General features: G+C 38.8%; 2 protein-coding genes across 16 annotated transcripts in view; one reads left to right on the top strand and one right to left on the bottom strand.

Annotated features, from left to right (window-relative positions):
• Positions 1-13011, bottom strand: part of dst (dystonin) — a 104533-nt gene extending 91522 nt beyond the window's left edge. For 14 of the 15 annotated variants that reach the window (XM_086168362.1, XM_086168396.1, XM_086168371.1 and 11 more), the window contains exons 1-2: positions 7823-8046; positions 7327-7540 (exon numbers count right to left, since the gene is read on the bottom strand). In XM_086168362.1, the coding sequence (XP_086024488.1) occupies positions 7327-7540; positions 7823-7834 (226 nt within the window). In that variant the 5' untranslated portion in view covers positions 7835-8046. Of the gene's footprint in view, positions 1-7326; positions 7541-7822; positions 8047-10904; positions 11094-12363; positions 12396-12672 lie in introns of those variants that run through there. The other variant, XM_086168493.1, reaches the window with a different exon arrangement.
• A 1738-nt stretch (positions 13012-14749) lies between these two features.
• znf451 (zinc finger protein 451) lies at positions 14750-22915 on the top strand. Its single transcript, XM_086168508.1, has 13 exons — positions 14750-14860; positions 15949-16009; positions 16477-16560; positions 16659-16772; positions 18341-18452; positions 18655-18802; positions 18882-19008; positions 19125-19284; positions 19696-19846; positions 19951-21449; positions 21525-21596; positions 22418-22483; positions 22767-22915. The coding sequence occupies exons 2-13, from the start codon at positions 15953-15955 to the stop codon at positions 22805-22807; spliced, it is 2631 nt and encodes an 876-aa protein (XP_086024634.1). The 5' UTR covers positions 14750-14860; positions 15949-15952; the 3' UTR covers positions 22808-22915.
• The last annotated feature ends 625 nt before the right edge of the window (positions 22916-23540 follow it).

Genomic DNA, 23540 nt, shown 5'->3' with positions numbered 1-23540 from the left:
AAATGTGAAAAAAATTGCATCACATTAAACTTCAGTTCTGGACAGAGGAGTTTCATAATGCCATTAAATGATTAAATTACATTTTTGAAGTCTTTGCAATCACTGTGTAAAATGTCATTATTAAAACAAGTAGTGACTCCTAAAACCAAAAAAAAACCTTTGAGACTACAACTGTGTTTTCTTTTCAGATAAATAGTGGCCATTTAGAGGGGTTTTTAAGCCCAGTGGCAATTACTGAAGAGATTTACTGTATTGATGACTTGGTTAAATACACCTATCTCACCCACTGCAGTTTTAGTACACATGTTGTTATCACGCTTTCTAAATATAGCCGGTTTACAAAAAAACAGTAACTGATGAGCTGACAGGTTTTTGTAATTCCTTAACTGTGACAAATATGGAACTGTCTTCAAAGAAGGGCGGGGCAGCATGTGAAATATGTGACTCACAAACTGAAACTGTCTGCCGAGCCTAAAAAGCAACCCTTCCAGTCTGCCTTGACCAAACTCTTCTGCACAAATAAGAAAACGAAAGAAGGAATTTCTCAAGAAATAAGTAATTACTCAAGAAAGCCTACCATGTGGGGACATTGTACAGTCATTGTTTTTCTCCAAGGTTCAATTGAGCAGATCTAGGTTGTCCATTGAGGACATGGCTCTATGACTTCCCCTAAAAGCAATTTTCAGCAATTTTTTTATTAATTATATTATATTCATCTGTCATGTTTTCTTAATTTCTGTCTATCTCTGATCTCATATCCTTGTTATCTTCACCACATATACACAAAACAATAAATCTCAACTGAGGTAGGAGCTAGAGAAGCAAACTTGTCATTATAGAACAGCTGCAAAGCTTGTCAAATTCTCAATAAAGACTATGGAGTCAATTACATGACTGGAGATTTTAACATGAAATCAATAATGGCATTAGAAAGTCTTTCTCTTTGGTCTTATCACTAAACTTACTGTGATAAACAGACCTTTGATATACAAAATTATTTGTTCATACCCGGAAATCTAAATGTTCTATTTTACTCCAAGAAAATAATTTGTATCAGTTGACATTTAATTTTCAAACGTCCACTGCATATAAATGGATTGTTTGTTACAAAACGGTCAGGAGATAAAGAAAGGCTACATTTGATGTTTTTTGTTTTTATTTTAGACTGAATTGTCAAGAAATTGTTACAATCTTCTGTCAAATGGTAGCATTTTGAATGATACTGAAACAGTTATCAGTTAGAGATGTATTTGGGGGACAGAAACAAGTTCCAGTTTCAAGAGTTCTTGATATCTAAGGTTAATTGAATAATAGCAATTAGCTTGCTTGTTCCCCTTGAATTTAAAAAAAAAAATCCAATTGCAATGAGATTATTGAAATATGTGAAAAATTGACTAAGACTTGCAGTGTTTGAATAAGTGCCAGGAGCAAGCCCCTCTGATTCCATTCTTCCCAAAGCTAATCAAGCATTTAGTCTCCCAGTGATGATAGCAGGACCAATGAATGTTGCAGTGGAATTTAACTGGATATGAGATCAGTTGACTGTTGTAGAAACCAATACTAAATAGTAACACCCACCAAAATAATAGAAAGAGTCTGCATTTGCTGTGAACAATTTGTTACTAATCTGTATCATCAACCATGATCTCGCCTCTTTCATAAAGATTGATTTTCCATGTGTTATCTCTGTTTAAATATATTCTGATATGAGATAATTCATGTATCATATCAGCTTTTGAAGTCATCAGTAAAAATTAAAAAATGACCATTCTTGGTTATAAATGAAGTGGCAGAGAAAGAAAGGAAATCTCTCTCTTCCTGCTATCTCTGGATTACTTCCCTGCATCTGCTGCGTTATGGAAAAGGGTGGTGCTCCAGGAGTATGAGGAGAATGGCTACAGCGCATGAGTCAGGGGTGGGACAGAGACTCGCAATATGAGATCATGCAAAAGGAGCTAAACAAAGCTGTGGAATGATGTTCAGTCATGCTGGTCTTGCCATCACCATGACAATATCAATAAAACATTTCTAAATGTAAAAAAAAAATAACATAAGAAACAGAAAAAGATATGAGACAACTGAATGGAAGGCATCTTGTGATTTTTTGATAAATTATGAAGGATACCATTAAAAATTCAAGAATATAGAATCATAAGCTACATATAAACACAGCTTGCCTGGATACTGTACAGGCAGACAGCAGTAAATACAGGCAGATGGAACAGAAACATTAATAACAATGATCATTTTCCACAAAACCCATTGACAAGCTCTGTGGAGAGTGTTGAAAATGAGTCTCTAAAATGTAGCCAGAGGAAGCCACATTAATGGTTTCAAATGGTCCTGCTCGATATCACTGGAAGATGACTTGGCATATTGGATTCTAGCTGCCATATCGGAGGATAAACTCCTGATAATCGGATACCCTTGTGATCTAAATCATATCTGCTCGAATGAAACCACTCTGTTACCTGCGAGTCAATTTTTCAGTTTTGGTTTACTCAATAAGTAAATGCTAAGATATTTTTTTCTCTTGTAAGAGCATTTTAGGAAAGGAAAATTCACTTGTTTTGAAGTACTTGTTTTTTATAAACTATTAAGTAATGCTGACATGAACTGCACTATAAGTCTCTTCTTTAAATGTCTTTTTTTGAATGACAGTGCAGAAAAAAGATAATTTATAGCTACAATGAGTGTTCCTATTACGTATTAAAAAGATGCGTCCCTCCACTTCCCCTGTGACTAAATGGATGTACACAATCGGAATTTTGTCTGAGGTGGGCGAGACCGTCATCAAAATGTGGTTCTTTGACACACAGCCAAAAAGTGTCACTACCATCAGTTTGACACATTGACAAGTCTCTGGAACTGTGAAACTGCTCCAATAAAAACAAAGTGTCTTTTGTATGGTAGCAGACAGTTCATGGGTAGAGCCTGTGGTTGAGTGTGTGTGTGTGTATGTGTATGTGTGTGTGCGTGCGCGCATGCGTGTGTGTGGGGGGGTATTTGATTTTGATGAGTGGGCTGTCGACATGGAGCAAAGGGGCTGGGCTGGGCACAGCCCCAGTGGCTGGACAAAGGCAGTGACTGTGCAAAAACACAAAGCTCTCTCTCTCGCTCTTCTCTCTCTCTCACTCTCTCTCTCAAACCCTATTTCATTACAGTATGATAATATGGGGTAGTAAAAGAACAAGTTGCATATTTTAATAATAGGGGATTTTTACATATAGAAAGCCAGAGATTCTACTCATTACATGACTTTAGACCCTGATGCAGAATGCAACATTGCCTTGCAGATGCTGAAGGGCCACACCCTTAATCACATTCACTTCAAGCACCACCATCCAAAAGACTGACTGATGATTCTCCCTGGTAAAAATAAAAAATAAAGACAATAAAAAGAAAATAAAAACTTCTAAAACATTATGTGAAGCTGACTGATGTCTATCCAAGGTCTCTTTCAGTTTACCTTCAGGAAATTACATTTTTTTGTAAATATAGAGATTATCATTTTTTTTCAAATACTGTTATTTGGTTTTAATGAAAAAAATGAGAAATATATTTAACAATGATATCAGTTGAGTCTTAGGGATATTAATTTTCTGTGATTTTTAACATCTTGAAAAATTAGTTCTTCTTTTCCTTTCAGCTTTTCCCTTCAGGGGTCACCACAGCAAATCAAGCAACTAACTTCCTCTCTAGTCTTGGAAAATCAGTTATTTTGTTTTATATTCAAGTGATTGATATTTTCAAAATAGTCAAAATAGTCAAAAACTGTCAAAAACCATGAATGAGTCCTGTTTTGAGAAAACTTCTGTTATTTTCAGTCTGCTGAGACCCCACAAACCAAATGGCATCCTAAAAACAGAGTGAACTGAGAGAGAATCTGTCTGGACCGCCAAATGTCTAATCCATTAAATCTTTCCTGATGCCAGAGGATGATCAAATGTTAGAGAACTCAAATGGCCCCTTCATATTGATGGCCCACCAAACAGGCTTTGCTGGAACAGTGTGATCCTGTAATGCCCTGCCCAGCGCTTTTCACAGCTGTGTGTCGACAAAACCATGTATTTAACTCATTCCTCAAGTCTTCAGTCTTTTGTAAAGCCTACACTGAGTTTCGTTTGAGCTCAAAGCGATTGGTGTGTTAAGTGTATTATTAACTGTAATACCCAATTAGTGGGGTTTTCTTACTTCTCCAGCAATAACATTTCTGAGACCAAGGGAGTCTGTTATACTCAGCGACTCATGTATTCTGACCTCTTGTTTTCTTCAGAACCCAGAAGACTTCTCTTGCTCTTAAATAAACTATGAATGTAACTATTCAGGGTGGACAAAAGGTCAAACTGGAGTTTGATTAGTTCAAAACAAACACAAAAACAATTAACTAAAATAAAGCCTTTCTCTTTGTAAAACAAATATTTTAGATATGTTTGATAAGTCCAGAGGCAGATCCGGTAAATATCATAAACTCATCCATGATGGCATTTCAAATGTTTTTGTTTGCAAGTCCATTTGATGTAAAAACAATCAACAGTAAAAATGATCTCATATCCAAAGTTGGAGTCACATAAATATCTCTTTAGCCAGCTTGATATTTATTACTCTGTTTGTTTTGTATCTGTTTGCTATGGAAATGTGTCCCTTTTTTTTATATTTAGGTCATCACATGGCGAAGAGCTTGAGGCACCATCTCAGAATATCAAATAAAACTAAGTCAAAAACAAGGCAATCTAGGAATTAAAGACAAACAAATACACTAACAAACAAACAAAATAACAAGTTCTGCGTTTTCACATATTGTGGCTTGAGAAAATACGTATTTAATCTTTCTTTTAAATTCATAAGAGTGTTGTGGGGGGACAATGGTTTTGATATTTCCATTTGTAGAGGAAGCATAGCAATCACCAACATAACACAGAAATGTATCATTATTATTATTTTATCATGTTCTAATACTGTGTGCTGCTAACCCTAACCCTGGTTAAGAAATCAAATATCTCTACTTCAACAAACACTTTTCCTTTTTTTGCCATTAACAGAGTCACATTCAAACCCCCAAGTCAAAAAACTTTTCAACCAAGTTTAAAGTTGATAGAAAAAGTGAGCAGTACTTTTTCAAGATATTACATGTCAATTGTCCCATTTAATATTACAGGAACTGAACATAAGCCAACAAAGCTCTGTGGAACTGTTAAGAAAATGGAAAATATCTTACCCTTTATTGATGAGTCCATTTTTCTCACAACAACTAAAAGTTGAATATTCCCCACACAAAAAAAACACCCAAATGTTACATACAAAAACCGATCACTTATTGGTGATCAGTGACTGCGGAAGAAATGAAAAATAAAGTAAGCTCATTGTCACAGCTCCTCTGCCTGAAAGCAACAGCCACAGATACTTAATGATGCTGCGTCATATGATCTCATAGAGTTCAGAGAATGGTTGAGCCTTATAACACAACTGACTCCTGCTGCCAGCGACAAAACTCAGCAGCCGAAGAAACATACACAATTGCACACAGTATAGGTTACTTCGCATTCTGTCATTTTTATTTGGTCGCTTGTGGAAATGCGACGGTTAATGAAGTCGCTGTCAGTTTGAATTCAGCTCCACCAGACCTCTACACCTCTGCACCTCATGAGTGGGATTTCGTCACAGTGATTTGACAGTCACGGAGACAATAAGTTATGGCGTCCTATTATATGTAACGGATTCACTTCCACCACAGAAAAGAACATGAGCAACTGATGACCTGTCGGCCCAGTCAAACCCATGACAGCTGATCCCAGCTTATTTCTCCTTTTCTTTGGAAAATGCAATCATTTTCAGTTTACATTGTGAGCAAATCATTTCCTAAAACATGCTGTTAACCCATGAAGACACCTTTATATGAGAAAATATCTACTCAATTTCATGATTCTTCACATTTCACAAGAAATAATTCAAAATTACAGCCACAAAACATAAAAATTGATTAATAATCACCTGTTGCAATGTACTATGTCGCAAGTACGTGAACATTTCAAAATGTGATACCTCAAGCAGGGAATATTTCCACATTCCCAGGGAAGATTAGGACCTCAGCCAATGACTAAAAGGGAGGGAGGGTCTCATATGCACTGAACTGTCAAGCAGCGAGCGACCGAAATCTTACCCTAATCTGTCAGTAAACAAAATCCTGGCATCATCGATCCTACCTTTATATTTTTCCAAAACATCCTCATATGCCTGGAGATATTCCTGTTCGTCCGAAAGCACATAAGCCTGCGATGCGTACTGAGCCATAACCCGAGCTCTAACTGGACATTCGGCAGTGGCGGACAGGGGCACGACGCGTGTGTGTGTGTGTGCGTGTGCGTGTATGTGTGTGTATGTGTGTATGTGTGTATGTGTGTGTATGTGTGTGTTAGTGTGTGCGTACTGACTACTCAAGAGTGATCGGCGCTGTTGTTGCACTAAAGGAAACGCCCTACATCCCTCCCCCGAATGCGCTCCGTCCAATAAGAGCAACTTCCTCTCCGGAGTTGACAGATTGATAGGAAGATCTACTGGGCCTGCTGCGCTACAAAAAAAAGTCGCTCTTATTAACATCTAAAAGATCAATCCTGAGTCTGATTAAAATGTGATAAAGGGGGTTGCTTATCCCCGGAAGTTCTCGGTTTTGCTCTGCGACCTTGATCTGAACCCGCCTCAGCGAAACAAGATCTTTAAACCAAGCTCCGCGGCGCATCTATTTTTTGCAGGGCGGAATGATAAACACTTTTTTTTTCCAGGACTGTCCGCACCGGTTCCTGACATGGTCCGTGTTTTTCTCCACCCACCAGAAGCGGCAGAGCTGCTGTCCACGATCAAGGCTTGTTGTGAACCACGTGGATACATCCGAATCAAAATCGACAAATCCATTGAGGCCTCTAAAATATGTCCTTTTGTTCAGTGGTTTACAGCTGTAAAATCGTTTTAAAAGAGCAGCAAAGCGTGTTGGTGAACATAAAACAAATATCGGTGATATTTCATGTTTGATGTGTTTATATCAGCTACAAGAGTCTTTGGATGTGCACTGGAATAACATGTAATTTCATGCAATGAAACATTGAACAGCGGAGGGGTATATAATATTGACGCACAGAAAAGCATTAACTTCCAAATTAACCTTTTGCAACTCACACACCACGGATAATTCAGCTGTTTATAAATATAAACATGAGTAATATGGACTATAACTCCAACAAGTCCTCTTGAGGTCCCTCGGTTGTAATTCCATAGGGACCCATGGGCGCGGGGCCACACGCTCCCCCGATGCCAGAAAAAGGAGTCTCTTACCTGCGATCCTCAGCACGGCTCTCTCTGCCGGATCCAGAACCGAGCCTCCCTGGATTTTCCTCTTGGATCTTTCGTGTCTGGGCAGGTTCCAGGGTAACGTGTCCCCGGGAGCCGGTGACGCCGACCCAGATTTAACACTGTAGTCATCGTCGTCCGAGAAATCCGCCGAGGAAGACATGGAACATTGGAGGGAAGGGTTCCCCGAACTAGAGCTCTATCAAACAAAAGACATTTTGTATCAAACGGACAACGGTGGTGTTGATTCAAGACAATTACATTGGGAAAATAAAGCGTCTTAACACAGGCGTAGGGCTACCACTTGTGTACCGTAAGAAATATAAACATTGTGGGTCAAGGTGCGTTATGCGAGCGTTTGGGTATCGGAAAAGGTGTGACATAAACTCGCAATTATCCACAACAAAAGATTGAGCCATAATAAAGGCAATGGGAAATAAATAGTATCTAGCTCCCCCGCCAGGTCGGCGATAAGACTTACCACAGCATACATGGAGACTTGTCAGCGGAGAGGGAAAAATAACAATCCTTTTTTTCTTTTTTTTTCTATTAGCCTCCACCCTTTAAAGCCCACATTTAGTGCGTCAATTGTCAAGCGCGCCACACCCTTTGACGAATGATCCGGCCACTGGTCGTTCCCTTTTACCGGAACATTAAGGATACGAGGTGATGTCAGATCTCCAGAGCGCACTGAGGATGCTGCCGTCTGCGTGTGTGTGTGTGTGTGTGTGTGTGTGTGTGTGTGTGCGCGCTGTCGATGGGAGAGCAGACAGCGTGCGTCTCCGCATCACAGCCAGCAGCCAAACAGCAGCAGCTCCGAATGGAGGCGGGTGGCGGGGTTACAGCGCCATCCCTGCACGACTACCGCTACAATTGCCACTGGAACCGGGGTGGGAGGAGGATGAGAGCAGAGGCACCCACTGATTCCCCCAATTCAAGCATCAAACGGCACATTCGATCCCGCGGAGGAGGCTTTAAATAGCTTCCAGGATGTGTCGCTGACTACATTAAGGCGGAAGTCACGTGGTTCCTGTTACCTGGGAGGTCTGAGACGGGTAGGGGTGTACAAAAGGCGCGACTCTCATTCAGATTTAAGATTCTAACCCCGCTGAATGTTTTCAATAGTAAAATATATACATATATTATTCATTAATGCATCGTTGCCATGATAATCCGACCTGCTACAAACCCACACCTACAGATGAATAAACCTGTGTTGCCATTTTTTGGGCACACCTGAGCTACCCAAGTGTATTGACCCAGCATGATGAATGGAGGGGCGGGGCCTCATTAAATACCTTTGTGGTGAAACTTAATTTGCTTATTGACTAAACATATTACAACAGCCCAGGGACTGGTATACCTACAGCTTTTACATAATACATGAAATGGTCACATACTGTGAAGTCACTCAGTATTTGCACAATGAACCGTGGCAGAAATTCAAATTTAAGACATCATACAAATTAATTCCTAGTGTTGGAATATCCACTTTTATATCACTTTTTGGATCACTCCTCATCCCAAAGTCTGATCGTGAAAAGGCAGCTCGGTGTTACATCTTTGTCAGCTATTTTTTCCCCTGCTTTATAATTACTTCTACGAAAGGAAGAGCATCCATGGTTCAAGGGAAGTTAATGGTCACCATAATGAAACCGTGCTGATGCAAGAATCAGTGTGTCCTTCTGAGTCAGCCTTAACCTCTCTCCCTTTTACGTAAGGTGCAAACCACACAGGGACAAAAATAGATAACAAATTCAATGCAATGTTAATCCTGTTTCAGAATGTACATCATTCTTCAAATATTTATTGAATTTTATGTCTTTAGTTATTTATATTGGTATATGCCCAAAATTATAACCGTAATGAAGCCATATGCTTTCATATTTCCTTTTTTGTACCAAAACAGTATACGTTTAAAAAAAAAGAAAAGGAAATATACTCTGCAATTTGTAAACAGTTATTAACTCTGACAGTTGTCTGGATGCTAAAGAGTTAAAAACACAAAAACGGATTTACCTAGACAGGGCACTGATACAGAACTCGTTTATGTTTCTGCACATACATAAGCATGAGGAGCTTTACTCCATCAACCATACGTACCATTATAGTAACGATATACTTATATCAATACAATGTGAGTTGGTGATGTAAGATGTTTGGCAAAATACCAACTGTAATTTACTGACATACATAGGTGCTGGTCAATTTTTTATGCTGATTTATGTGTTTCTATTTGGGATAACACACTCTACATTATTGCAACACAACTAATGGAGGCAGTGCACTGCAACAGCTCTTCATGGATACATACATTTCTTTCAATGCACTTCGTCCAAACAGCGATATTGAGGTTTGTGATGAATAAAGATATTATATCATACAGGTAGACATTTGCAATAGGGATAAAACCCTTGTGACACACTTCATTTCCTGAGTAAAGTAAAGCATTTTATCAGAAAGAAAGAAAGAAAGAAAGAAAGAAAGAAAGAAAGAAAGAAAGAAAGAAAGAAAGAAAGAAAGAAAGAAAGAAAGAAAGAAAGAAAGAAAGTATCTCATAGATCTAATAATGCTTTCTATAGATCAATATGGGCCAGGTAATTCTGTCCCACAGACAACTGAACCAAAACTTCCTGCAATAAATGAAAATCTAACTCTTACTGTGCTTTGTGATGCTTCCGACAGTCAGAGAAGGATGCAAATAAGAAAAGCTCAAGCGCCATAATGTGCCCATCACTAGGGTGAGTCAGCAAAGAGCTAAACTGTTGATTCCTATCATATCATATTCCAAAGATGGTATTATAAACTGTTTGAATGAATTAGACAGGAGCCAGACAGAAAATTTCACAATAGTCAACGGAGCCCGTGACAAATTATCATTCATTATTCGAAAATTAATAATCACCTGATAAATAAGAGTGAATTAATTAATGCTCTCTGATTTGTTTGTGAAAGGTATTTATTACAGCTTGTTAAAATTAGTGAAATGCTAAAAACATCAGTAACTTTTGCTGTATTATAAATGATGACCCAAATGCTCTTAGTGGTAAAATCTTGACAAACTACTCAATTCTAACAAGTTAGAACTAAAGAGGTGTATCCGATTCGAGACAAAACGTCTTTAAAATATGAATAAGTCAAGTTGCTGCAGTAAAATTTTAGGAGTACCATAACCTGTATACCAAATTTTAATGTTATCATTCCTACGTTCATTTGATTTCTTTTCTGATTTAAGGCAAACTCTGATACGGGGCAATGTTAGCCATTTATTTGCTTGATGAGGCACTGCAATTATATTTTGGCTTACTATGTTTTTTTTTTTTCCCCGAGTATGTGAAATGGTGGGTCGCACAAAATGAAAAGGCACTTTGGATTCATGTTTTCATCTGATGACACAACACTTGGACTCACAGAGGCCATTTCTGCTCACTTTGAAATCAATCCCCATGAAAAAAAAAATGTGCCGGTTACTCAAGTTACTAAATCCTATAATGGTAGCAGGCAAAAGGGAAAAATAACACTATATCATACCAGTCAAGACCACAGCTAACAGAAATACCTACAGGTTTGCGTGTAGGGGTGACTTGTACAGACTGGTAAAATTCTGGTAGGACTCTCTTTTTCACTTTGCGTTTTCTGAGAGTTGATGATGAATCGGGATTGCTATCAGGAACCTCAACCAGTTTTGTCTTCTCCTCTGTTACTCGAGCATATATGCTCCTCCTTGCGTGGCGTGGACTGTGTCTGAATGCCTAGGAAAGAAGAGACAAATGACGTGCTGATGGCAGATTCATGATCCAGCAGAGTTAGCAAGAGAAACTTCAAATGTTGTCATCCCTCATGACTATTATTGGATTTGTGTTTTTAAGGGGGGGGGTTGACCTACACGTGAACAAGATTTTAAAATCACATAGACCCAAAAAGAAGTTCAAGGAAATGACAGGCACTGAGAGATCATACAACACCTAAAAATCACTGCACTGAGAGAGAGAAAGCAGACATTGCACCAGAGTTCTTTTTAAAAAACTCATGTCTTGTTTGAGGTCACAGGAAACCGTTTCAACCTTTAAAAATCAGCATTGCCCTTATGTCATGTCCTGAAATAGGATATTGAATCCCCAAAACTTTAGTCCTGTGCAACGGAGCAGGGATTCGGTGTCCTGTGGTTCAATAAATTATCCGGGAGAAGGAAAACAACTATGATTTTCCTTGGCGGTTTTGAAACTAGGTTGCTCACAAAGCTAAAATGAATGTGAGTTGTTATTGTTCTTGAAATATATTACAGTTCCTTCAAATGGGCTTGTGGGTTAACAACAATAACAAAAAGATCATCAAATGTCCTTACAATATAAAATAGAATTCATAACATTACTTCAAACTTGAAGGTATACTGAACCACTTTGTTTGAATTTTTAATTAACTGAGAATCTGTTGGTATAATGGAATTGAGTAATTTGAGCTATAATTAGATATCATTGTCATAAAACAATGCAAATATGAAAACACGAACCTGCACTGTGAAAACTTTGTCTTACAAGCCAATTACATTTAAAATCCCACGTTCCTTCTTGACGTTTGGAGGACTTTGGTACGTTTTTGTACCCTCTGTTTTATTTCATAAAAAGTGTTTAAAACGGAAATACTAAATCTGAAAATTACCTTGACGCATCACTGATGACAAATACTGGGTTCTACGGTTTATTTTGATACATGTCAGTAGGTTTGTTCAGTTCCTTTACACCTCGGGTTGACGTAGCAGTGTTTCACTGTTGATATACTGTTAGTACGCTGAGTTATAAGAGAAACTGCAAATTCACCTACAATATTGATGACATATGCGCATTGCGCACTTAATGTTTCTTAAAATAGCCACGCAGCCCTTGATAAAACTCTTTTCTAAGATTATGTCAGATTATACTTGATGACAATAGCAATGCTCGTAATTCGGGATTTATGATGTGATGTTGCTTTGATTTAGTTTAAAATCATAATGGTATGAAAGAAACAAAAAGTTTATCCTACCTCTGATCGAAAATGATGCGTTCGGAGGCCAACTATGGAGCAGACAACATTCGTAAGAAGAGCAGATTACAATCTGATTAATAATACCGATATATATACGTATGTCAAGTCAGAAATAACGACATATGCGTCCAACTTAAACATGATCCAACGCTCTTAACTTTGGTCATACACGCACACCTTAATGAAATATGTGCGACTTTCTTCTCTCTGCCCATTGAATTTCTGACTACGCATTAAATGATAACATCCAAAGCAGCGAGGATGGGGATGCGGATGAGAAGATGCGCTTGGCCCTGCGTTACTCACCGCGGCACTTGGAGCGTCCGGAGAGCACGGATTTTATTGGGTGCTTCCCATTACGGAGTCTTCGATGCCAGCAACAGAAAAACAAGATTGTCGCAATTGTCCCGAGCAAAAGCAGCAACAGCAGCAGCACACACTGAATACTGTACGGCCTTAAGAGGACCAAAAACGCCGCAGCGATCATCATAAAAGCGAGATGTAGGACGGAGGCATACAGCTGGCTCCCCTCCCGCCGGCGGATCGCTGAAAACAAATTGATGTCCGTGAATCATCGCCCGGCCAGCGCGGCGGGGCCTCAGCCTGGACAGCCCAAAGTGCTGCTGTCTTTCCTGCTAGCCACAATGTGTGACTCAGCAGGCACGCAAGGGCTCTTTATTTATTTCTTTCTTCCAGGGGGAAGAGAGAGAGAGAGACTCAGCATATTCCAGTAAGCCTCTGCAGAGGAGACAGAGATATTCTGGCCCACCTACGCCGGTGTAACTGCTAACAGTCGCCACATTTTGTATTTGACAAAATCATATACCTGCAATAATATTACTAGAAGTAGTCCAGAATGTGTTCATACATTGCTTGGACAAGCTTATATAATGCTTCATTAATTACCGCCTTTTTGAATGTAAGGTGCTTGTTTTCAATGCAGTCCCCTTGAAGAGGTAAACATAATGTGCAAACGGTTTTAGGCATAGGGATAGAAATAACATTGGAAGACAAAAAATCCCATGCAAACCTGATCCGGTGAGGATTATGTAATTCTGGATGAAGTGATGAAAAGGTCAAGCAGAGGAGAGAAGCATGCTGTATTTGAAATTTGAAGTAAACCTCAGGATAGACGGTTTATATAATTTGACAGAGCTGCAGAAAGTGTTTTTCTGGACAGCCCTTTACCCCACTGTGCAGCAATTCATCATAAAAACCCGTAGTTAAAAGATAAATAATTCGCTTACAATCGTTGCAACATATAAGTAAATAGTAACTTAACACATGAACAAATCTGATGAAAATATTACAATCAGCCTTGTTCACTGTGCCCAGTACAGTGTGAAGGAAGCACAAAATATAGTGGAATGCCCCAAAATCCAGTTGTGGCAGGATATTTTGAATCAATATTTTTTAAGTTGCCAAGTTTGCACTGTAACAGAATTTGCATTAATATTTCAGTCTCAATATTAACATGCAAAAGCCCTATCCTTTTCCCCAAAACCTATATATATGTACATAAACCACACTTTGTATAAACACATGCAGACAGAGACAAACACACATAAACGCATGAAGGAATAATCTTCTTTGTGTTATACTCAACAAAACAGATTCAGAACCCTCAATTTTGTAACCAAATATGAGTGGGGATTATCTCCATTATATAATACATCATCTTATATATTTAGTTTGTTCAGTTTCAGAACCTTCAAAATGATTTTCAAATTTCACTGGGCTAATATTTGGCTGTTTATACAATAGCAATAAACAAGGCCAGTTACTAGTTTGTGATTATGTACTGGGCATCACAATGGTATCAATTCATATTGTGTAGAGGTATTTCTGCAATGGGATGAGGGTCATCTTGCACGAATATAATCATCATTATCTGATTACATTCAGTCAGGCAGAGGCAAGCCTTTTTACACATGTCATGGAGGATGATGCCTCTGTTAGATCGGCCACATCCTCTGTTAGATCGGCCCCTGGATTTTCTGGACTTAGTTTTGTCAGTTGGTGAATGTATGCATTTTAGTTTTCTTGCATATACTGGTTCTTCATGTTTATCCATGTCTACACATTGCACATTAGTACTCGTATAGCAGCAAATCTGCTTGTATTTATGGCAGGCATGACACAATTTCTGCAAACCTACTAATATGCAGTATGGTTCCTCATTTTCTTATGGATTAGACCAACGTGTATCTGTTAAAGTATGTGTCCTATCTGATTAGAAATATTTCAGTTTTTTGAATGCAGTCACAACGCGCTTGGTCGAGAGGTGTTTTGCATTTTGTATATTTCCAGCTGGCAGCAGGAGGCGGGTGGAGTTCTACTGTATATTACCTTTATAAAACGATAAACTCCGCCCGCGCGGCACATTCCGTGTTGAAACCAAATCCTGCAGCGGCACATGACGCATTCTGGCGGAGATTGAGGATGTAGCCTACCTCACCAAGACGAGTAAACTGGATGGATGAGTGGCTTGTCGGTAAGTTAACAATTCACCGTCTCTCCAAGGTTGTTTTAAACAGATATTATTCAGTGCATTAGCAATTTACACTCGCCAATGGTGCACTAGCAAGACAAGAGTTTTGTCATTGCAAATGCCGACAAGCTAACATTAGCTTGACGATTGCTCGAAGCATCGTGGAGACTGCCTACTCTTCTACTTCTGTAACAGTTAGGGTCAATAGACGAGATTTTGTTTCTATATATGTTACTCATTTTACAGCGATTGATAACATGAACCGATCCAATGCCACCAGAATATTCTAAACAACTGAGTAAAATCCGTTTATTTTAAGTTACAAAATATTTAACAAGTTAAAGCAGTGATGAAAGACATGTTTAACAACGTGTTTTAAAACTGCCGATGGGATTTTCTACCATGGCGCACAACTTTCATAGGAACTATCAGCTCCAACAGCGCTATTTGATGCTCGCTACCGCCCCCTGTGGTCGAATGCAGAACTGCATCAACAGGCGTTTTGACGAGCGTGAGCCGACCGTTGCAAGTTAGCTTCCAGCCAGCAGTGGGTGCACAAGGGAACCTCGCTTGGGTAGATGAGCGAGTAAGACATGACCAATGATCTAAATTTGGAATTTGGAAATGTGGTGTCTATTTTGAAGCTATAAAGGATTCACTGCTCTACGATTTTTCCCTTACTTATTCACTTATATATTGTCACAGAAGAGCCGAGTGCCTTCTGAAGTTTTCAACCTTACAGCAGTAGCCGTTCCGTTGTTGAAGCTCCCTTGATCCAGCACTGTAAACTGGAAATCAGAGTCAAGGCTGGTAGCATTTTATCATGACCTTGTTTTTCAACGTTTACCCTACCCTCTACCTGTAATAATATATGATGGGCAATTCGCATGCAGTCCATTTCATGAAGCCAACTTGTAAACATAACTCGTATCCTAATGTCTATATATTAGATGAATGGGGTTTGGAGGAGTTAATCTAGAGTATTTTAAAACTGTGCTGCTGGTTAATGTTGGCGGATGCCCTGTTTCATATATGAGTATATTTAGGCCAATAGTTTTAAATAATATTTCATTAAAAGTCTTTTTTGGCAGATAAATGTCTTCACCAAATCAGACAGATGAGGGCAAGGCGGACGATGTGGAGTTTGTGTCTGTAAGTAATGTGTAAACTTATCTTTTAAAGGATGAAATAACTAACAGCCAGAATCATCATTGTCAAAGGCACTGCTTAATTTTCAAAGCTACTGGACCCTTCCTGTCTTCCATCCATCCATCCATCCATCCATCCATCCATCCATCCTGACTATCTCATATCTGGACTTGAGAGACCTAATAATGTTACTGAATGTTTAATTTATTTCCCTTCTCTCAGGTGTACATCATGTTTAAATTATGACTTAAGCCCCCTCCACATGCAAATGTACTTTTCATTGTATCGCTCTTTCTTGGTAAATTAAATAAAATTAGTGGTTGACATATATTAAAAAGCCATAATTCAGATAATATTTCAGCATGTGTATCCCAATTAAGGAACCATCATTTTATCCCATTTAGCATTGTGTCCAAACATGTAGTATTTAGATTTTTAACTCTTATCATGATGGCTGTATTTTCTTCCAGGAGGGCCCTCTTAGACCGCAAGTGGAATGTGTTGATCTGTTAAGTGATAGTGAGGATGAGGGATGTTCGTCCCGGACAGGAATGGTGAGAAGCTAATCAGGAAGAAGTTTGCAGCTTTTCTTATATTTGGCAATGCAAGTGTTTGTCCAGATTATTTTAATGCAGTGGATTTCTATTTGTAGATTGAAGATGATGTCAGCCGTCATAAAGCGCACGTTGCCTCGACCTTGGACAGACTCGCACAACAGGTGGCTCGAGAGAAACAGGAAAGAGCAGACAAATGTAAAGCATTTAAGGTAAGGAAGCTTACCTTAACTGGGATGTACATTTTCAATTTTCTCTTTTTCTACTTGCAATGGGACTGCCAACAGCTATGTCACCAACATGTTGACCATTCAGCTTTTAAGTATACAACCAGTCATTTCTGGGGCATTGTTCTAGTACTGTACTGGTCATCCTAGAGGCATTGTTCATCTTACAACCTTGGTTCTGTTCCAGTCTACAGACCTGTTTAATTTCTGTTATTGAAAATAAACCATTGTTTGGGTTTTAATACTGTCAGCTGTTTCCATTGTCTCTCCTTTCTACTGGCCATCTTCAGCCCTTCCCCATCAAGGCCACATAACTGTGAGGTCATGTGACTTCTGTTTCAATGATTGTTACTCTATTGCTGGAAAAAATCTGTCCAAATACAGACATAAAGTACATGTGTTCCTGCTGTGTTATGATGATATTTAGTCATAGCTACACTGACTCACAAGATGGAAACAATAACAGGTACTCCCTGTCATAGCTCATTTGTGTCCTTTGCAGGAAAAATCTAAAACAGACGATGGAGAATAGAAGAGAGCTTTATATTTCCCGAATGGCAATTCTTTTGCCGGAAGGCTCCGAAGTTACAGTGCAATCACTACTGAGCATGATATTGATATCCCTGTTATCTCAGGTTTCCTTCCTGTAGAAAGGGTAGGGATTAAATAGTTTGATAGCCACAGGATAAAAAGACCACCTGTGGTGTTCTTTGGTGCTCCCCGGTGGTCTAAGTCTACAGCTGAAGTACTCTGACCGGACTCAAGTTTTGCAAGCAAGAGATGAGAGGTGTTGTCCCTGATATTTAGCTTCCTCAGCATCGTCCTCTTAGGCACCTCCACAATGACCACAGTTCTACTCCCGAGACGGAACCAGCGTTCCTGATGAGGTTATTGAGTAGTCTGTTAGCTTCAGCTGCCTTCAGCCTACTACCCAAGCACATGACAGCGTCGAAGATGATGCTGGACACCAATTGTGATGGAACATCTGCAGCATGGTTCTGCAGACATTGAAAGACCTGAGTCTCTTGTGAAAAAAATAGACAGCCCTGACCTTTCTTGCATACCGCATCTTTGTTTTTAGCCCAGTCCAGTTTATTACCTCCATAGTTGTCCGGGTACTTGTACTCTTCGTCAACAATGTCCACATCTGGTCCATTGATACAGATGAGGTTCGGACAGGTCCTTTGTTTCCTAAAGAAACCCAAAATATGAAGATATTTCATTTAAAGATACAATATAGAATTAAAACCTTTCAGTGAAATAATGCAGATCTGATTTAAGGATCAAACAGGAATTGTGTGTTAAAATGAAGTCAGTATAGGAACAACAGTGCCACCACGTGGAGGAAGATTCAGTCTCTCATACCAAGCACATGGGCAGCGCAAACCATCTGTGGTTATAACTATTAGACAGTTTCAAGAAATGAATTTCTGCCTTTTGGTCTCCATATAAATTTCTCTATATCACTGTTTTACAATATGGGTAAAAAAAGATAGCTGCTCTGTTAAATGTTATAAGTGAGATTTTAATTGTTTTTTATTTTTGTGTTTGAGGAAAAGCAAAACAGTCAAAGAGCCCATGGAATGCAGGAGCTTGCTTCTTGTTCAACACATGGTACTAACCAGGAAGCAAAGCGCTGTGTTGACATGTGGCTAAAGATGCCAGGTAGGTTTCTAATATAAAAAGACACTTCAGTGTTACTCTGTTACTTTGTGAAAATGTCAGCTGCTAAGTTCATAGAGGGGTATTTCTGCTTTGTGCTTTTTTTATTTCTTAATTAGTTTGTACTGTTTCAAACAATGATTACAATAATCTCTAATAGGGTATGGTTTTGAAATGTCATTCTCTTACTTGCATATTTTCTTAGGTGCTTACACTGGAAGGATTCATTCTGGCTCTCAAGGGAGACACGGACCTTTTTTCTCAAGTAATATGTCATTCAAATATAAATGTCCAGTAATTAACTGTGGTCGAGTATATGATCATGTGTCTCTCCTTGACGGCCATTTGAAAAGGTAATTCTTCATTCATGCCAGTGTCTATATAGTCATTTCTGCAAAACGGTATGTTTAGTGTACACATGTCTTGTTTTAGATTTGATCACTCGCCATGCGATCCAACCATTACTCTTAAAGGATGTTCAGATGAACGCTTTGCCTGTGTTGCCTGTTATCGACATTTCCAAACTCATGACGAATGGAGAAGACATCTTGAATACATGGTTTACACCTTTATAACTATTTCAGAAAACATTTATTTCTTTTTATTTTTAATATTTGATTATAAAAACAAGAATACGTTGACACTGAAACATATACTTTTCATTCTGATTATCAGGTGTCCTCACCAGATGCTGGTGGACACAGCATCAATCAGACCTGTCATCAGATTGTGTGTTTTGCTTGCCCTGACTGCTACCTCCTATTTAACCTTCGGGATGAGTGTCTTCAACACATGTCTGCCCAAAACCACGTCACTGAGTCCCTGTCAATGACTGGTAATTATTTCCTCTCAGTTGATTACAAATTTTAGTAGGTTGGATTTATCTCTGTCAGAGAATCATTTACCCAAATATGCAAAGTAAATGTTCATGGAACTGGTATGTTGTTAAAAGGGTACAACAAACTTTTTTTCATCATAGTAATTATAACCATTCCCTAATATAAATAAGAAGTTAGCTCTCAATTGTTTGTGTATGCTTTTTCAAGCATGAGCTCAAATGCATAGTAACTTGAGGTCATTCCTCTGAATTCCAACCTAAAAACACTGATCCCAGTAGGAGCAGGCTACATAGCTTTTAGGAGTTTATATTAGAGAGTAATTGCTGTGTATAATTATGAGTTTAGGCTTATGATATGTAATACTTTGATAAACTCACATTTTTTTTATCCCTTTTCTCTTGTGGAAGAACATAAAGGAAGATTGGTAGCGCCAATTCCTGTCCCACATCATGCTAAGAATCATCTCACTGCTCTGTGCAAGGATGTACCGTTCAATGTCCAGTGCAATATGTGTCATGCAGTACTGACCTCACATCAGACAGCTCAAGCTCACTTTAAGTAATATTATTTTATCTAATATTTTATATTTATATACAAATTGAGGCAACATTCATGCTAATTAGTTTTGTGGAACTGATTTTTTTTCCCCTATATTTTCTCAGTGTGCACTGCAGAAGGGGCAGCGCAGTCGCCAAGGCTAAAAAAACTGTGGTGCAAGTAATGAAAGAGTTGCAAGTACAAGGACAGTGCTCTGTCTGCTGTGAAATATTCTTCAGCGAATTTGAGATGACTTGTCACCAGGTATCAACTCAGCATGATGTGGAAATCAATCAGGGAATGGATCAAGCACTTCTTCAGTACAGCAGGTTTCATGAAATTCAACAAACCAAGAAGGCTAAGGAGGCCCAGGTGAAAAGGCAGTCCTCGACCATAGAATCATCTTTTCAAAGAAGACGCAAGGGTAGTGAATCCAAACAATTTCCAATGAAACGACAAAAAAAAAGCCCAAGCACAAAAAGCCATTCCCAGGGATCTGTTACCACTCGCTACTGTTGCGAGTGTGGTCTGAAATTCTCAGAGGAGGGCACAGCCATTAAGCATCTCTTGGCAGTTAACCAGATCTGCCATCAGTGTGGTGTTTGTGGTAAGCACATGGGAGAATCTTCGATTGCCCGCCTGCATATGAGTCGCTTTCATGGAGGTGCACATCTCTCCAACCTCCTTTTCTACTGCCGTAAGTGCAATGTGGAAATGCCTCGGTATGAAGATATCCTATCACATGTGTCTGAAGTACATAAAGGACATAACTATATCTTTGAGCAAGAAGTCCCCCAGGATGTTGTCTCGACCCCTGATGCCAAGCCATGTACCAGCAGCCAAAGCTGCTTGCATTCAACTTTCAAGCCCGGAGTTCAACCTGCCACTGCTTCTCATGAACAAGCTCAGAATTGGATGTGCAGAATGTGCGAGGAAATCTTTGACTCGGAATCTGCTGTCCACAAACACTGCAGTGATGTGAGCAGTCACAGCTTTCAGAGATTCATGTGCGGCCACTGCCCACAGAAGTTCTTTAAGGAGTCCACTGTACGTAGACATTGTGCAAATGAGCACAATGGCCAGATAAAAAGCTCTCACTTCTGCGGACTCTGTGACAGCATGCCGTTTGAAACTGAATGTGAATTCCTGGAACATTACAAAAGCCTTCACAGCAGGGATTACTACAGCATGGATGATGTCGAAGTTGTGCAGCCGCCTGTTGCTGAAACCATCAGTCATGCTAGCTCATGCCCATGCATGGGCTCAGAGAAGAGCAAAATAGAAATGAAAGCTACATTCACACAGTGTATGAGGAATCTGGCTTCTGAGGGAAAATGTCAGTATGTGTGTTCCCTTTGTGACATGTCTGTGCCTTCCTATGCACAAATAAAGACACATGTCCACACAAAACACACAGCCTTGATTATAGACAAGATGTTTGAGGTAGAATGCAAGACTTGTCTGGAACGCTTTATGGATGTACCAAGTTTCCATAAACACCATCACTCTCGCCATTGTATGCTCGAACCTTGCGTGAGCTCCAGAACCTTCCAGGAAGTTGAAAAATCAGAATCGACTACTGCTATATTAATAGATGCTGTGGAGATTAAAGCAGAAACAAATGGTATGGCAATATTTTAGTTGTAGTTTGAAATGCTACCCAACTTTTCATTTGAAATGTAATTCTTTATTTCTGCAGAGATTCAAGATGAAGCATCAATGTTGTTTCTGGGTATGGAGAAGACCAAGAAAGACAGTGATGAAAATCAAAGTAAGCAACAATGCAATAAGACATACTGAGTCTGTAGGCACATGCAAAATAAGATGAGCAAAGTACAGGGTGTGTGTGTGTGTGTGTGTATATATGTATGTATGTATGTATGAATTTATTTTTCCCAAAATTGCAGGCACAAGTTTTATCTGACTTGTCCTGTAGATTTTAAGCAACTTTGTTGAGACAAATGTCAGGCTAACACCTTGCAATTTTTTAGGCGCAGATTTAAAACTGGGGGTCGGAAGGAAAACTTGGTTATAGGGGAGTGTTACATGAGTCACAGTGTGCTCCTGTATTCTTGGTTGTTAAGAGCAAGCTGTCAGTCTTATAGTCTTAGCACAGCTGTAGCTCAGCTCAAACCTAGTCTTGGCGTTACGACTATCTGGCGCTTACTGTGTGATATTATCACAGGTTTTTGCGTTACATCACCTAAAAGACGAAACAACCAATAGATGAGCTCCAACAAAATCATAAACAGGAAACCTGGTACCAGTATGATTGGAAAACATTTCATGATGGGAAATTAATGCATCGGTGCTAGTTTTCCACAAGTCTTTTCGAAATCTTTACAAAGTCTTTAGATGTATGATTTTTAGTTTTTAGTCTTATACTAGGCTGAGACTTAAAACTCTAAAAGCTATTCTTTAGATGTGAGCCAGTATGTGATGAAAGTTTTACACAAGTCTTTTCAAAATCATTTCATAGTCTTAAGATGTAAGCCCAACATAACTTATTTGATGTCTAATATGTCTTTCTGTTAAAGATGTATGTTTGTAGTAGTCAGTAAATATTTATTGAAAAGGATTATTTCATTACAGATGACACTGATGAGGAGATGAACTGCACTCTGGCTATAAGTGCAGAAGAGGAACAAGAGTCAGCTGGTATGAATGTATTTACACAAAAAGTGATTGAGATGAAATAAGAATGACTATTTTGAGTTATTGGGGGAGTTGTTTTAGAAACACACTAATTTGTAATGATGAAATAACTTAGACTTAATGTTGCATCGTTTTAGCACACAATTAATGAAAAGTGTTATAAGGACTACTACATTTTCCAAGCACATCTCAAAATTTGATAGTGAGGTTATTTTTTTGCGTGATGTCAACATCTTAGTGTATGAAGTGAGTGGTGTAATCAAGTGCTGCTTTTTATTTTTTACAGATGTGGAAGAAGCTCTTCAAAGAAGCCTTGTTGAATTCTGAGGGTTTTTTTGTTGTTGTTATGTTTGAGACACTAGAAAATATACCTAGAGTCTAAGTTGATTTCTATGTATTTTTGTTGTAGATACTCTAAATAAAATGTTCCGTTGTTGTACTTTCCTGTGGTTTGAAGTATTTCCCTCCTAAAGCGGAAAATGCAATCGCTTTTGGGGTTGCTTTCATGTAGATGACCTGTGTGTGTGACAGGAAGTCAAAAAGTCAGAACTATCTTTAGGGGCAGTAACAATTTATGTAATGGTAATATGAGAAAAGTTTCATTTGGGTTCAAATAAAAGGCTTTTTGGGTCCACCAATGTAAGCTGTTCTTCGTGATTGGTTCACCAAATTATATATCTGCACTGAAATAATTAAACCATTTCATAACTATTGAGGGGCATGTAATTTGTCCAGCTGATCTCGTCTGAATTTCCACATTTGAAAATTTTAGCGGGCAACTGACACATTTCACTTCATACTTCTAATTACTATGAAATAACAATGTTGCAAAGTTGAAGTTCCAGCTATTACACATATCAGAGTTGATTATACTGAATTTGTGGTAGTTTAAACTTTGCTCATAGTTATTATGGAAATGTCCGACAAGCTGATCACAAAGGTTGTGGGTGAATAAGGAATACAGTAACCATTTTAAAATAAACACTTTGCCTTGTGTGTATACCACTGTAGTTTGACAACTGAAGTTGCTTTCGCCATTATTAGTGGACTAAAGTCTGAG

The sequence above is a fragment of the Fistularia commersonii genome, chromosome 2 (assembly GCF_037954325.1).
Source record: "Fistularia commersonii isolate RoL2024-O1a breed Wild chromosome 2, RoL_Fcom_v1.0, whole genome shotgun sequence".
Lineage (NCBI taxonomy): Eukaryota > Metazoa > Chordata > Actinopteri > Syngnathiformes > Fistulariidae > Fistularia > Fistularia commersonii.
Note: the sequence above shows the minus strand (reverse complement) of the source record. Positions and strands in the feature narration are given on the sequence as shown.

Excerpts from the sequence above, each read along its gene's own strand:
- znf451 (XM_086168508.1), top strand. The coding sequence starts at position 15,953 with ATGTCTTCACCAAATCAGACAGATGAGGGCAAGGCGGACGATGTGGAG. Across the intron at positions 16,010-16,476 it reads ACGATGTGGAGTTTGTGTCT|GAGGGCCCTCTTAGACCGCA; the intron begins GTAAGTAATGTG and ends ATTTTCTTCCAG. Across the intron at positions 22,484-22,766 it reads AGAGGAACAAGAGTCAGCTG|ATGTGGAAGAAGCTCTTCAA; the intron begins GTATGAATGTAT and ends TATTTTTTACAG.